The sequence below is a fragment of the Equus przewalskii genome, chromosome 6, assembly GCF_037783145.1.
Source record: "Equus przewalskii isolate Varuska chromosome 6, EquPr2, whole genome shotgun sequence".
NCBI lineage: Eukaryota > Metazoa > Chordata > Mammalia > Perissodactyla > Equidae > Equus > Equus przewalskii.
In genome coordinates, this window is record NC_091836.1 from 77,977,191 (window position 1) to 77,993,661 (window position 16,471).

Consider the following 16,471-nt stretch of genomic DNA (forward strand, 5'->3'; position numbering starts at 1 on the left):
CACCCTCATACAGCTGCTGATTCTTTTAAAGAATTTTAAAGATTTCAGATCTGCATGTGTCTGGGCTGGTGCTGTTGGGGTTTCTCTCCTCTTAGGGGAGGGGATCCAAGGCCTTCACCCTGGAAGGGAGGGCAGAGCTCCTGGGAGTGTGGGCCATGGGGAGAAGAGTGTGTAGCCCTGAGACAGGACGGAGGGGGCCAGGTGGGTCTCTAGGTCCCAGGCAGCCCGGCAGGGGTGGCGCCATCACAGACGCCCCTGAGGGACAGCTCACAGTAGAGGCAAGGCCTTCAGTCATTTGGACCACACAGAGGTGCTCTGTGGCCTCAGCTCAAGTTCTGCTCTTCTCTGGGCTGATCTTAGTTATACATAATTAGAGGGTGGACTGTATTAGACACAGATAAGGGTAGGGAGACCCTTATTCTGGGAAAGGGTTAGCCTCTTTCCTAGAATCAGGAGCTCTCATGGAAGCCAGCCCAAGAAAGAAAACAGGCTGGGAACTGGGAAGGCCAAGAAACTCTTTATAGACAGATCATGTGAGGCCAGAGGAGTGAGGAACTGGCCTATGGGTGGCTGGGCAGGCCTAGACTTGCGGCTTCTCTGCCCTGGTGTGCTCCTGCCTGCTGCAGGGCCTCGTGCTTCGGCTGTCTCCTTTGGAGCCTAGAAAGCCAGGATCTTGGTCCAGTCATGGGGCAGCAACAGAAGAGGAAGGGTAGGGTTGGGGAAGCCTCAGGCCAAGGCTGGGTAAGATCAAGCTTCCCGCCAGGGAGTCTGGTCTGCCTGCCCAGGGCTCAACTCCAGGAGTTCAGGCCCTGCTACTGGTAGCTGAGAGGCTCCAGCCAGGATCTTGAACACCGGGAGACTCAGATGAGCCCCTACATTCCCAAGGCCACAGCTCCAGCCATGCCCTCTGCCATTTCTCTCCTGGACTTCAACTGCCTCCTTTCTGACCATCCAGACCTCCCCCCACCCCAACCCCTGCACCCCCTATCCCAAGATCCAGACTACAAGCTCAGAAGGAAACCAAAGGAAGGAAGGAGGGAAGGAGCAGATGGCAGTGGAGGGGTGGAGAGGGTCACCCCTAAAGTTCAAAAGGAAGAACCCTTCCCTCCCACCTCATGCGCTGTTTATTCTGCCCCTAGTTTTATCTCCAAACAATTTAGTCTTCCCAGAGTAGCTGTGGTGTCACGATATACTTGGTCTTTGTCCCAGTTCCTGGCATACAGCTCCTAAAATCCTAGGAATTTCCTGAGTGATAGGGTTGGCTCCTGGTATTCATAAGGGGCCCCTTTTGAGCACACCTGAGTTTATGCTAATGAGGTGACTTAGGGTGGGGCCCCTAGATGGTCTCTGGATGGGGTCACCAGAAAGACTGAGTGATGAGAGGGCAGGAGCTTTCAGCCCTACCCTCCCACTGGCCTCTGGAAAGGCAGGGAGGTGGCTGGAGATGAAGCTCTATAAAAAGTCTTGAATGACACTTGATGAGCTCTGGGTGGGTGAACACATCCACTAGCCAGGAGGGTGACACACTCCAGTTCCACAGGGACAGAAGCTCCTGTGCTCAGGACCCTTCTGGACCTCGTCCTACATACCTCTTCAACTGGCCGTTCACCTGTATCCTGTATAATAAACTGGTAAATGTAAGTAAATGTTTCCCCTGGGCTTTGTGAGCCATTCCACACATTGTCTAACCTGAGGAGGGGATGGTCGGAACCCTCATTTATAGCAGGTCACTCAGAAGTGCAAGTGACAACCTGGACGTGCAATTGGCCTCTGAAGTGGGGGCGGTCTTGTGGAACTGAGCCTTTAACCACTGGCATGTGATGCTACCTCTGGGCAGACAGTGTCAGAATGGAGTTAAATTTGTAGGACACCCAGTCGGTGACCTCTGAGAATTGGAGAATTGTTTAATGGTGCTGGAAAACACTCCAGAGTAGCCCAAATGATCTTAATAAAATGTCAATCTGTCCTCTCTCCGGGACAAAGGGATCTTTATGACTCTCTCTGTGCCCCTCCCGACCTCCTTCACCTGTTGACTGGCTCATTCATTCACTAGTCACTTAACAAACTTACTCAGCATCTCCTACTAGGCGCTAGGCCCTAACACCTATATTTTGACAAGAATTATAACAACACTGATGACTTTTCATCAAGAAAGTAGTTCTTAATGAGCTTCAGTAAATTAATTTCACTCCTTGATCAATTCTCCATTCACTAGTGTCAAACCATTTCTTCCTCCTTCCCCATTTTATTTTATTGGAATTATTTTCATTGGGATCAATTATTTTTAAATTTTTAAGTGACTATTTGGTTGGTGATCAGTTTTTGGCTCATATCAAATGTTACAAACTAGAGCTTTGGCCACTGTTGAGATTTCTTTTGTGGTAATTATTTCTACCAGAAAATATTTCCTCAGCCAACTTCAGCAGATCTAAATTTTATCAGGAAGATTTGAGTCCTCTGTCAATTTTTAGTCAATAACATATTTTACCAGGTGCAGTCTTAGCTGTTGCCAAGTTTGCTTTGTGTTCATTATTTCAAACAATTTTCATTTTTTCCTGGATCTTTTTTTTTTTTTACATTTTCAATAATACTAATGAGATGTTATTCTCACATATAAGGCATATTTTAGCACTGATCTGATAAAGCATTCTCAGGATCAAAGAGTGGTGTGAAAACATCACTGGGGCAAAAAGGCAGGTCAACACATCACACTCTGCACTTGAGCTGAGTACCAGGTCAGATCCTGGCGCCTGAGGGAGCCCTGCCCACTGCCCTCTGCTCCACCAGAGCCCAAGCCCCTGCCAAGACACCTTGCAGATGGCAAACAGGTTCTGGCTGGGATGAGAGCAGTTGCCTGCAAGAGAGCCTCTGATTGACAGGCAGAGAGATGGGTGCAACTCTGATGTTGCATCTGAGGTTGGATGCAGCCTCTGCTGGGCCCCAGATGTGTCTACTCAAAAGTAGCTCAGAGACACCCAGCTGAGAGAGGAAGCAGATGCTTCTTGGAGCCTTAGTTTCTTCCTCCCCGCCTGCCCATACAAGGAGGTAATTGACCAAGGTCCTCTCTGAGGGCCTCTCTGAGGTAATTGACCAAGGTCTGAGGCTGTGACTTCCGCTCACTGGCCTCCAGGCTTTGGGCCTGCTCCAGGGGTCCCTGCTGCCTTCTAGTTGAGACTGCCTGGGAACAGTTGGGGACAGGACCATCCACCTGGATTCAAATATAGCAAGGGCAAGTTGCGGGGGTGTGGGGGGGTGGGGGGTGGGGGCTGGGGGGGGGGTGCGTTGTGTACAAATGCTCTCACCTGGGATCTCTACTTCATCAGGTGGTTTCTTTCTCCTGGCCTTGGCCTCACCACACCCATTCCCCACCAACAGTCTTGTCAAGCAGCCAGTGACCCTTGGAATGTAAATGGGGAAATGCAGACCCAGAGGGAGGCAGGGGCCTGCCCAGGGACAAGCTGTGAGCTGGTGGCAGAGTCAGGCTGTGGATGCAGGAGGTCTGGCTCCAGCCCAGGGAGAGCCCCCTTCAGCCCTGCTCCCACACGAGGAGCTGCTGAAGCAGCCTCTGCCCAGGCCACCTCAGAGACACCGCCTCCACCTTGCCTGGCAACAGATGACCAGGGGTTGAGGGGTTGAGGCCCTCAGGGCTACAGCTGCGGGAGGCTGACTTAGGAAGGAACCACTTTCACTTCCTTCGAGGGTACGGTCACCACTGAGGGAGAAGAGAGGCCCTGCGGTGATGGACGGCTGCCTTGCAGGTTCCTAATGGCCTCTGCAAAATTACCATCTGTGAAAACAAGAATCCAGCCCTGGCCCTGGGCCCTGTGTATGTGTGTGTTTACCATCAGTGCCATCGCCTCTCATCACCAGGGCCAGGGAGGGCCAGGGAGTGTCTTTGCCACCAGCTCCCCAGGCTCAAGGTAGGCAGAGGCCTGGTTCTCATCTGAACTCTGCCACATACCAACTTGCTGGGCTATCCCAGCCAAGTGTCTTTCTCTCTCTGGGCACAACCTACTCCTCTGCAAAATGGGGCTAGTGTTTGACCTCCTAGCCTCCCAAGGGTACTGTGAAGATGAAATGAAAGGCTTTGAGACATCTGTGGCCTTCCCTGGCGTGAAGTGACCCAGAAAGCAGAGGCACTGGGCCTCCCAGGGATGGAGCTGTTGATTCATTCTCTCTGGGGGCAGCTAAATTGCTGGACCCCAGGGGCCTGAGATGCTGTGCCAGAGGCTAACCTCCCTCCGTAGGCCCAATGATCCTCTCTCTCCTGGTATTCATGTCCTGTGTAATCTTCTCACTACCTTGTGTGTGAGCTGGACTAGTAACTTGCTCCCAAGGAAGAAAATACAGCAAAAATGATAGAATGTCACATCTGTGATTAGATGTGTCACATCTTATAAAAGGCTGTGACTTCCTGCTTGCTAGCAAACACTTTTGCAAGAGGCCGTGTAGGAGAGGCTCGCATGGCACAGAACCAAGGGCAGCCTCCGATCAACAGTCAGCGAGGATTGGAGGCCCTCGGTCTAACAGCCCATGAGGAACTGAATCCTGCCAGCAACCAAGTGAGTGAGCTTGAAAGCTCATTCCCCCAGATGGATCTTGAGATGGGACCACAGCCCTGGCTGACACCTTGATTATCGTCTGTGAGAGATGCTGAGCAGAGGACCCAGCTAAGCCGGACCCAGACTCCTGACCCGCGGAAACTGTGAGATTAAAAAATGGGTGTTGTTTTAAGCTGTTAAGCTGTGAAATAATTTGTTATGCAGCTATAGATGACTAACACACGACTGCACTGGCACACACACAGGACAGGAGGGCCCTCTCCTCAGGCCAGAGAGAGGGGGCCCTGCAGACAGACCTCAGCCCCAACTCCATGTTGTTGTGAGCGTCCCTCTGGAGCCCAGTCCTGGCTATGGAGTGCTGTGAGGAGAGGAGCCCAAAGCACAGGGCCCACACTCCAGCCTGCCCTAGCCAGGCCCCCCACTCTGTGCTGGGTAGATGGGGAAAGTGGGTGGAGCTGACGCACCTCCTCATGGAGCCCCAGCCCCTGGTCCTCCCCAAAGAGCAATCCTCCCAGGGCTCTGAACCCCAGGCACTTGGGGAGCAGAGTAAGCGTTCCAAAGCCACTCCCACCTTCTCCCCTGCTCCCCACCAAAGCCCTAGGAAGGGCAGGGAAAGCACATCAGTCATCCATAAGACCATCAAGAGCTCGGCCTAGGGAAGGCTCAACAGAGCTCAAAAGTGGTCGTGCGTTGACTAGTTAGAGTTACTGTTGAAATTTACCACTCAGAATTACTAAGTGGCAGAGATGGGATTTGAACTAAGTCTGACTCAACGCCCTGCTAGCTCCGCTTGTTTGACAAATAGGAAAATGAGAAACGGTGAGTTCAAGCATTCTGATGATGCCCAAAGGCAGCCCCCACATGATCCTTCCTGGACAATCCATCACCAGGGATTAGGAATTGGAGTTTTTAAAGATTCAGGGGAGGGTTGGCCCAGCGGCACAGTGGTCAAGTTTGCACACTCCACGTCAGCAGCCCAGGGTTTGTGGGTTCGGATCCCTGGTGCAGACCTACGCACTGCTCATCAAACCATGCTGTGGTGGTGTCCCACATACAAAACAGGAGAAGATTGGCACAGATGTTAGCTCAGTGATAATCTTCCTCAAGCAAAAAGAGGAAGATTGGCAACAGATATTAGCTTAGGGACAATCTTTCTCACCAAAAAAAAAAAAAAAAAAGATTCAGGGGAAAGAAAAGACAGGATGGAGTGGGTGCTGGCTATGGGTCATAGGAAGCTCCCACTTATCTGGGAAGAATGGGCCTCCCCCATTCCCCCATCAAGTCATCACACCAACTGGCAAAGTTGAATTATTAAAACTCCCTTCTGGGGTACCACACAGATTTTTCTCCACTGAGACTCAGAGCAGAGGGGCAGCCGCTCCCACCACACAATATTAAAATGTCAGGAGTTTAAGGCCTACGTTGGTTAAGTCATAAGTTATCAGCACCCAGTGAGGGCCGACAGAATGCCTCCCTTAAATTATTAAGCAGAAAGCGTCAGACTGTAATATTTTGCTAAACCAAAGTACAGACAGAGACAAAGATGTCATTTCAATATTTGAAACCAGCAAGTTTAATTTAAAATAAGAGGAAACCAATAAGCTCAGAACATAGCAGCGTATGAGAGGAAAATTATACTGTGAGAGGAAAAAAAAGTGGAAGGACTTAAGAAATTTATAAAAGTAATCTCCAAGTGGAAATTAGAAATCAAGGCCTAGAAACAGAATAACACAAAAGAAATATTACTGTCCACTTTCTAAATCAATATAACACTGCTCCACGCTGGAATTACCATGGTAACTCAAGTAAAAAGAATCAAGCAATTCTTATTATTTCAAAATAAAATCACAGCCTGAAGCCTGGGTTTTATTACAACCACTGATAGATCGCTGGCTTGTATTTATCTGAAATATTGCTTTTCAATCAGCTGGTTTATGAATGTACCCAGGCCTCTCACCAGCCCACTTACCATCCCGTTTTGAGGAAAGGGGCTAACCAATGAATTGATTCCCGCCTGGCTGCATCTGCATACATGCCCCGGGTTTAGTCAGCCCTGGTAACCACGGAGCTTCACACCCCTTCCAACTGTCCAGTGGCTTGCAGGACAGAGAGGAAAAGTGGGAGAAGGCAGTGGGGGCTGACCTCTTGTGGCCCGCCTCTCTTGCCCGTGGAGGAATGGGCCAGGGCTCCAAGGGCAGGTCCCACAAAATGCCCCAAGAGCAAGACTCCCTCATCATCCCCCCAAATCATCCTCGCTGGCTCCACGCCCTCTCCTGAGAACTCTCCGAGCGTCTTCTCCCTCATCCCCAAGTCTGCCAGCTGGAACAGGTAGCCTGCAGAGCGCAGACAAGGAGAGCACGCTCTGCCGTCAGACGGCCTGGGTTCACGGCCCAGCTCTGGACTTGGGAGCTATGGAACCCGCGGCCAACTACACAGCCTCCTTGTACAGCAGTTTTCTTGTCTGTAAAATGAGGATAATACGAGTAGCTTTTTCCTGAGGTGGTTAAGGTATTAAATGAGATCATACACGGAAGATGCTTTGGTCAACTGAGTACAGAAATGGCCCCACTTCTCTACCCCTCCCAGTATCCATGCCCTTTGCAATGTGACTTTTCACCTCCTCCCTTCAAGGGTAGAATCTGTTTCCCCACCCCTTGAACTTGGGCTGGGCTTGATTTATTTTGGCCGATAGAATGTGGCAGAGGTGACAATATTCCAGAGCCAAACCTAGGCCTCAAGCAGCCTTTAGTGTGCTCCCACTCTCTCCCCTGCATCTGTGTCCTCTATGAGAACAAGCTGGAAGAGCCTGCTGGATGGTGAGGGACATGCAGTCTTGCCACCCCCAGCATCCAGTCCATCAGCCATCTGCCAGGCATGAGGCGAGCCGAGACCCAAAGAACTGCTGAGCCCAGCCCAGCCTAAACCACTGACCCACAGATTCGAGAGCTAAATAGACGCTTATTGTGTCAAGCCTCTGAGTTGTGGAGTAGTTGGTTATGCAGCAGTAACTAGCTGATACATATGCATAGCACAACGCCTCACTTTTAAGTACGGGTTCAGAAAAACAATAGTTATTGTGTTTTTAAGAACCCTATAGACCAAGGGGCTGAAGCCACAGAGACCATACTGTAACTGTATGGAGAGCACCACCACTTCACACAGGCAGGAGGCTTCCTGGCTTATCAAGTGTATACATGGACCTTACCTGCCAGTAGGTGTTGTTCCCACTGTAGAGATGTGAAAATTAAGGCCCAGTAAGTTGTCTGAAGTCACCTAGCAGTCAGATCTGGCTAGAACCCAGGTCTCCTGAATCATGCTGGCAGGCTGCACCTGAAGACAGTAGGCCACTCAAGAAAGCCCAATTGGGAAGGGGCAGAAGGTAGGAGCTAGTGACCTGATCTGCCCCTGTGACCTGGACCAGCCTGCTCACTTCTCTCCCATCACCTTCTTTTATTGTGCCCCTAGTTGTGTCAGCCACTGTGGGCTCCCAGCTTAGACAGAACACAAAATAAGCACACTCCAACCAATGAGAGACAAGCTTGTTGCTAGGTGGGGTGGATGTGACTCCGAGCACAGCCTGGAATGGTCTGTAAGAAGCTTTGGTCACTTGTAGGCTCCTGCAAGACCAACTAAAGGGGAGAGGATGTGCCAGACAAGGGGACAACACAAGCAAGGGTGGGGAGGCCAATGCCAGGTCTGCATGGAACATGAACCAGAGCGGACATATTAGACCCACATAGCCTAGCATGGCTGCAGGTCTCAGGCAGAATGCCAGGGTACCAGAGGCTGGGTCATCTGGCTGTAATGAGCACCAGGACAAAGACGGTAGGTGGGATGGGAGAGTTCCAGATGAACGCAACCCAGTAGTGTGCTGATAAATACGTAATAACTGGCTCTCTGGGGAGAAGTCCCTATTTGTAGTGTTTGCCAATTTCCATGGTGTTACTACTCCCATCATGGCTGATTTCAAGCTACCAATGTGATGTTGCCGAACTCAGCATTGGGAAGAGATGTGGAAGTCAGTACAAGTTGACGCCCCTGGTGTAGTCCTATCTCGAGTACAGACCTGCCAGGAAAACTCACTCTAGCAGCACCATGAAGAGTTAAGATTGAGGGTGGGAGGATGTCCTGCAGAACTCAGCGTCCTTCAAATCCATGCAGGGTGGGCGGGCAGCATGGGCTACGTGCCATATGCACCTCGAGGGCTTCTCCAGTCCGTGAAGGCCCAGGCTAGGTTAGGACCCATCAGCACCAGCCAGGAGGATCAACACCTGAGGACAGAACCACATCCCCTGGGCTGTGAGTAGGCTGGCCACGGCCATGCCTGGGAGTCCCAGGCACATGGCGCTGGTCCGGCTGATGTTTTTCCTCATCAGGGTTTTCTACCACCCATCCTTATCACACCTTGGGGACAGGGGAGAGGGGATGAAAGTGAGACACGGAATGAAAAGATGCTGAAGCTCTGGGCTCTAACTCCCTACAACAGTTGTCTCAGTTGCCGCCATACAAATGGAAGGCCTTGCAAAAGAGTGATCTTGGAGCCTTCTTCCCTTGATGCTACCCGCCAGGAGGCCAGCCTGCCTCCTGGACAGCGGTGATCGATGGCCATGATGGATAAACTGGAAGGGGCAGGGGGAGGGCCTAGTGGCCAGCAGTGAACAAGGCACTGAACTGGGCACAGGACTATTTCAGATCATACCGTAGCTGTGCAGAGAGCACTGTCGCTTCACACAGGCAGGAGGCTTCCTGGTTTATCAAGTGTGTACATGGACATGATCTCATTTAGTCCCCATAACAATCCAGCCAGTTAGATGTGGTTATTGTCACTGTAGAGATGAGAAAGTATAGGGATAAAGCAACCTCAACGTTGGGTGGGCAGGGAATACAAAACCACAGTGGACATAGTGGACCGGCAGAGCTTAGCAGGATGGTAGATGTGGCAGTCAGTCCAACAGTACCTAACACACTGGGGCACCCATGCCCTTTCCTCTACTTTCTTCCCTAACTCCTTTCAAACTTCCTAATGCCCCTGACCAGGGGGTTCCTGGGAGGCCCGTGGAGATGGATCTGAACAACAGCCTTGGCCTCCTGGCTACATGTGGGCAGCCTCTGCCCTGTGTGGGACATAGTTCTAGAGGGGGCCTGCATCTGCTGAGGACCCCAACATGGCTTGGGCCACACCCCCAACAACCTCCCCAGCTCTGTCTTCTGCTCAAAGAAGGCCCAATCCATCCAACCACCACCACTTCCCAACTCCAGCAACCTTGCGCCGGCAGCCCAGCTGCGCCAAATCTGAACCTCATGTCTCCTTCACCCATGACCATGAGGGTTGGCCCCCCATGTTCGCTAAAAATCATCCATCTGTTCCAAGGGAGAGAGACCAAAATAGACCTCCTCTTGGTCCTGCTCACCAATGAGGTCTGCTCAGAGGCTCCTTAAATGGAAGTGGGTGGGGCAGCCACCTCCTCTGACTCTGGGACATAGGGTGGGATGGAGAATCAATTCTCAGGAGGGATGAGAGGCAGGCCTCAGCTCTAGGAAAATGCATATTTCCATGTGCTAAAAGCATCTTTGTGGGACATGTTCAGAGAGAGTAAGAGAGACGGCAAGAGAGAAAGTCAGCTCCCTCAGCCACAGAGGCCAAGTGAGGGGCCACGACAGCGCCGAACCCCGGCACACAAAGGGTGAAGCTTTTAGGCGAGCAGCAGCCAGTGATCTCAGCTTCCCCGAGTCCTAATGCTCCTGAAAGGCTCTCTCCTACTCCCTGTAATTGGGCATCAGTAGTTAATGCAGTATTGACTGCATTACACGCTCCCGTGCCTCCCCTCGCTAATGCCAATTGCATCACCTTGTACAGTCACCGGCTTGCTTAGCCAATAGCCGTTAAAAGCAATCCAAATCATGAATCATATGGGAAACTTTTAGCAAGACACCGCTATCCAAGGAGACAATTTACAGTTGAGTTAATCTGGGTACATTAGCGAGACATGGATTCCGGACGACAGACCAATTTATGTTGTTTCCCTGTCCCCCTTAGTGCTCTGTGTGGGCAAATGTATGGAAGAGCAGGGAACAGAGAAAGCACCTGCTTCTTTACCCAAGGCTCCGGGAGGGGTTGGGGGAGACCCATCTTTACAGACTCTCTGCCTGGCTGAATTTGGGCAGAAAGCACAAGTGGCTATATGTGCAGCTCGGGATTTGGGATGCCTCATTCCCGGCAGTGAGGAGGTGGCTGCTGCAGGGGTTGGCATGGTAGGTGCAGATGCAGAGCCTCCTCTTCTAGGCACCGGGTGAGTAGCAGGCTGGGTCCCCACCCGGTCAGCCTCACAAGGCCTTTACCAGTCCTTAGCAGACAGCGGTGCCTGCTGGGCTCTACCTTCCTGCCAACAGGCCGGGGTCTCTGTTGTGGACCAGCATCAGGGCCCACTCCCTGCCTCCATCTCCAGGGCCGAGAAGGTCCTGGCCACACTCTGGCAGGAGAGGCCCCCCCAGGACTCCCTGTGGTCCAGAGCACGGTGGGATATCTCAGGAGGTCCTGCTGGCGGCTGGGCAAGGGCTGGTCAGTACCCAAGTACAGCCAAGAGCCTGCCCTCTTGGATCAACCAAGTCAGCTGTGGAGGCCGTGCTCAAAGGGGTCATTAACAATTGAAGACCTGCTGTCTGGTCCTCCTCAGTCCAGCTCCACTCTCCTTAGGCATTTTTACTTATTAAAAATGCTCCAGGAATCATGTCTGGCGTTTAGTTCTACAACCTGCCTGCTGCTTCCTGTGTCACCCCAGCCTTCCTGCTGGGCCTTTGCAGAGGCAGCTTATGCTCAGACATGCCCTTTTCCAGCATGCATCTGGGGACACCCAGGCACCCCCAAAGGAGTGCCCTCAGCATCCTCTCCTGCTCGGTCCGTCACAACCCAAGGTTCTCACTGTTCTTGGGGCTGCTGGACCCTCTGCTGTCTGCCCCTGCTTGGGGGCTCTTCTCCAACAGCCTGAGGGCTAATTTGACTCTCAGGGCTCAGGGCAGGAGCTCCCTTTGCTCCCTGGGGACTACACACCTCCCTGGAAAGGCCACAGCCTAGTGCCAGCCCAAGTGGACGTGCCAGCGGAAGAAGGGCCGTTCCTCAGGGAAAGTGGGAGCTGGGCTCCCTTTGCTGACAGGCAGGCCCGACGGCATTTAGAAAGCCCGGACCCTGAGTTCCAGTAAAGTGGAGAAGGCTAGGCCAAGAGCAAGCGTCCAAATGAAAGCAATTAATCTTAAAACCCGAAGTTTAACTGTTTGCAAAACAGATCTTTCCTCTCTGTGGTGGCCCTTCACTGCTCGACCTAATGGATTACTTTATTAATAATGCACTGTGCTTAAAAGCAAAAAAAAAAAAAAAAAATTTTCTGACGATTCAATACTTCAGAAAGTCTCTTAAACCCGTTGCTACGGCAAAGCGATTGATATTTTATTATCTTTCAGAAGAGCAACATGAAAGCCCTGCAGCCCAGCAGAGCAAGAGCTTTGGTCCTTGGCGGCCAGCAGACCCGACTTCCACCAGAAGAGCGCCAGCCTCTTCCAATAAGATGCTGTCAGGTGCAGAAAAGGCGTTGGGGGTGGTTAATAGGAGCCCAGGTCCCTGCTGCAGCCAGACAAAGGGTGCAGTGCCATAGCCCTGAGGGACACACTCCTTGGGGGCCCTGGGGGTCAATGCTGCCACCCAGCTCAGATCACCACCTGCAGGAGGGCATAAGTGCTAGGAACAAACTAGGCAGCTGGTTTGGAGGGACAGGTGAGCGGGTCCAGAGCCTTTCTACCTCCTCCAGCGGAAGGTGCCACCTTCAAGGTTTCCTAGAACCAGGATAGGCCAGACTCTAATGGGGAGTGGAGAGTGGATTTACGAACAGAAAGGTTGTTTTTGGAGGACAGCTCTAGGCTGGATAGGACAAGAGTCCAATGGGCTCCTTAGGGCCCCAGCCAGCTACATTCCTTGTGCTGTCACGAGTCCCAGAGCTCAGCGACATCAGCGGTAGTAGGCACCATATTGTTTAGACTGGACAGGGTGGGGGACTGACGGTCACCATGAGCTCTCCTCTGCAGGTCTGCTGGAGATGAGGGGAAACACACATGCCCAGGGCAGTTGAGCTACACTGGAGGCTGGAGGCAGGAGACTGGCTCAAATGACCTCCAGAGATCCATTCCCATTCAGGGTGCACGTGAAAGAAGCCAAGGCACTCTGGGGTGCCTGCACGGAGCACTAGCCCCAAGACCCTAGGTGGTAGTTATGGGTCATCTTGTCAGCATGACACCAGTCTCCCTGCCTGAGGCCTCCCACGTACAGCGCCTGGGTCTTCTGGATTCTGGCTTGGGCACGGCAAGCCAAGCATACCAAATAACCTCAGCTACAGACATACCCTGATTTCCACGTGCTCCCCATAGTGAGAGCACGCCAGACACCAAGCAAGGGCCCTCTGCACTGGTTTCTCCAAGCCCCTCATTTTACCGAGAGGGAAAATAAAGTCTAGAGATGGCCGTGACTGGTCCGAGATAACACAGGGAGTTAGTGATGCAAGAAGTGGAATCAAGGCCTCCTCCCTCCTTGTATGGCTGGACCCCAGATCTCTTCCCCGTTTCATTCCATATACACCTGCACCAGCCCAGTCCTCCGACGGCCCGTACAGGGCTTCAGGGGAGGGGTCCATGAAGAGAAAAGAATGTACTGAGGACGGGTCTCACAGCCCAGCCAGACCCTGGCAAATGGATTCTTTTGCCCAGAAGCATTCAGTGCCCCTTCCTCTCTTACTACACACATGCCGAGAAACGGCCTTCAAGGGCTGCCCGCCACAGGGCTCCCCTACATGCCACCCCCAGGCCACACACTTTAAGTGCCCCTGCCTGCTGGAAGTCTCAGACAGTGGTGGGGAGGTCAGGGGCATCAGCACGTGGGAGCAGCAAAGTGAACATCCGGTGTGACCTTGAGCAAGTCACTTAACTTCAAATTTTCACCAAGTGACGATGTCAAGAACACCACCGACCTGGTGGGCAGAGGGCACAGGCCCAGCAGAAACACACTAGTAGCATGTCAAAGGATGGCCACCACAGTCATGCTAAGAGGATTCCCACTGAGTCACAGAAAACCCACCTTCTCGGTTCCTTATCAGTGGGTCGCAAGTGGCAGTACAGGTGCCAAAAATTACAAACACATGTCTCTACAACTCTAACAAGCCAGGCAACGCTTACCTACAAGTCAGGAGGGCCTGGGACAGCCAGGGAATGGCCACTGTCTTAACCCTGGGGGCTGCTCTCTGGTCACCTGGCACCGGCTTGGTTTTACCCTTAAAGGTCTGCGCACACCCTCCTGCACATACCAGGGCACTTAGGGCAGGGCACTCCCAGGCAGGAAGCCTTGGGGGCATGTGAGACCACTTGCTAGTGGCCCCCAGCAAGCATGGGCCCCTCTGTTCTGACCTCTGAGGCGCACTGAGACTCTTGACCACGGCAGGTTCATGCCACTGTCGCGGGCCGCTCCGCACGAGTGCCACTGGCTGGTAGAGAGCCACTTTCTTCCTCTGGGCCAAACTCCCGCCTCCGTGCCCAGGAGACAGGGAGACAGCGGGCCAGCACAGGAGGCGTCTCTCTCTCTCACCGAGTCACGCTTGCAGACAGCTGCCTCCCGGTCCAGCCGGCCTTCCCCTCGCCTGCCGGGCACCCCGGGCGAGTGCTGTCTTCCCGCGCGCCCGCTCGCCGCAAGCTCTGGAGTCCGATTCTCCCGAAGCCACTGATTTGCTCGGCGTTCAGCGCCTCTCTGGTTACGTGGCCGGCGCGAGTGATGGCTGCGGTGAGAGGAGCAGCCGCAAAGACGAAACGCTCTACGCTAACCGCCGCTGCGCCGAGATCGGAGGGGGCCAGAGCCTCCACGCAGGCCGGCAGAGCATCACACGGCTGGCACACGGTTCGCCGGCCCGCGGTCCGGTCCCAGGGGCTCACTCACCTCTCCAACCCCTCGCCCCGGCCCCAGCCCCCTGCGTGCCGCCCGCCTGGCAAGCCCAGCACAGCCCGGCGTGTGTGCGCCTGAGTCCCGGCGTGTGTGTTCCCGCGCGCCGCGGCGGGGGGCGAGGGGGTGCGGGGCGTCGGGACCCCCGCCCGCCACCTACCGTCCTCCTTGTCCAGCACCATCATCTCGGGCGCTCCGTGTCCAGCCGCAGCTTGACTCGGCCGGGAGAAGGGCGCCGACTCCGGGCGCGCTTCGGCGGGGCGGCCGGTCCTCTGGCAGCGAGCAGGCTCTAATTACCCGCTTGTCCGGCTCTTAACCTAGATTGCACTCAGCTAGAATTACATTCAGGAGTGAAGCACTTCGCAGATACAAAAGCAGTCTCACCTACTTTTGTGCCTCAGGATTGCAAGGAACTACGAACTGCAATTTAGAGAGAGAGAGAGAGGGAGATAGCAGGGGGAAGAGAGGATCAGAGCCGTTTCTTTGATTCTCACCTTCTAAATGGCTCAATTTGCCCAGTATAATCTGTCTTAATGTAATTGCATTTGATAGCTCATAACCCTGGCTCTGGCAACGACACAGCTTTCAGCCTCATAAAGTGTTTTCCCCTCGGATTTAATCTGAATCTCAATCTAAAATTATATTCAAAGAGATGGGGGAATCTCGGCGGCCGTCTCCCGCTGCCTTTCTCCCTCAATGTATGAGGTTTGCACTCCTGCTACTGAATAAATGCACACATTTCCCGAGGCCCCCCTCCCTCCCGGGTTAATGGGGAGTGGAAACTCGCGGCTGCTCGGCTCTGCAGCGCCACCTGGAGGCCTCTCGGCCCCAGCTCGGAGTGTGGCTCCGCTCAGGACCCAGGGTTCTCATCCTGGTTATTTGACTGGTGGACTACCCCTGCCTGTCACTTCCAGCCCTTCTGCCTTGATTTCTGGCCCGCTCCCACTTGGGCGATCTTTCTCTGACTTTGTACCCTCCCTTCCTACCTGCTCTTCCTCGGGGTTTCTGGTTACTTCCTGGATTGTTTGGCAAAGTTAACCCTCTGCAGGGCACCACCTCTCCCACCGTGAGTCTTATACCACCACCCTGACCCCTGCAGTCTCCCAAGAGCATCCCGATTCCATAGGGAGTGGGATCCTGTCTCAGCTTCTCTCTGAGCAAGCACAGCATGGCCTCGAAGACTTTTCTCATTCCGCAACTATTTACTGAGCACGTATTATGCAACAAGCACTATTCTAAGGCACTGGGGATTCAGCAGTGAACCAAACAAAGATTCCTGCTATTACAGAGTTGATAATTCTTGCTCTGTGAATCTGGAGGCAGGAAGGGAGACAGTGTCCATCTCCTCTCCTCTTGAACCCTGCTTCTCTCCAGAGCCCTAGGGCTGGAGCCTCGTCTGCCTAGTCCAGGAAGCCCACTCAAATACCAAGAGCTTTTTGTCTTGACAGTACAGAGTTCCAGGATGTGATGGAAATCTTAATGGCTTTTCTCTGGTCCAAGGAGGGCTCCAGACAGACGTGTCAGAGGCTCAACACTGCCAATCACTTCTGAGGACTAGACCCAAGCAGGGAGAAGGAAGCTGAAGCTGAGGCCAAAGGACCACCAGTTGGGATTTCATCCCAACTATGCCTATTACCAACAGTGGACCTTAGAAGTCAATTTCTCTCTCTGGACCTCAGTTTCCCTGTTTGTGAGGTGGGAGACCTTGTTGTGGGGATCAGATGAGATAACGCATGTGAATGTAGATAATGGGGGGGGGGGGTTATTGGGTACAAAGGAGACCTGGAGCCCAGGCCAGGCCCCTTAAGCCCTGGAGACCCCAGTGCAGGGTACTTGAAGAGAGTGGGGCATGGGGGAGGGTGCTGCAGCCCATCTTCCTCTGTCCCAGGCAGGGAAGTCAGCCTTTGAGAAAACAGAAGAGAGGCTGCCTCTAATGAGATGC

The 16,471-nt window shown here is 53.2% G+C and overlaps 1 protein-coding gene across 4 annotated transcripts in view; it reads right to left on the reverse strand.

Annotated features, from left to right (window-relative positions):
- LMO1 (LIM domain only 1) overlaps nt 1–16,471 on the reverse strand; it is a 41,393-nt gene that overhangs the window by 21,763 nt on the left and 3,159 nt on the right. Inside the window, exon 2 of one of the 4 annotated variants that reach the window (XM_070624287.1) lies at nt 14,690–14,949. The exons of 1 other annotated variant lie outside the window; for it this stretch is intronic. In XM_070624287.1, coding sequence (XP_070480388.1) covers nt 14,690–14,714 — 25 coding nt within the window. In that variant the 5' untranslated portion in view covers nt 14,715–14,949. Of the gene's footprint in view, nt 1–14,181; nt 14,589–14,689; nt 15,307–16,471 lie in introns of those variants that run through there. 2 more of the 4 variants (XM_008514260.2, XM_070624289.1) reach the window with 2 other exon arrangements.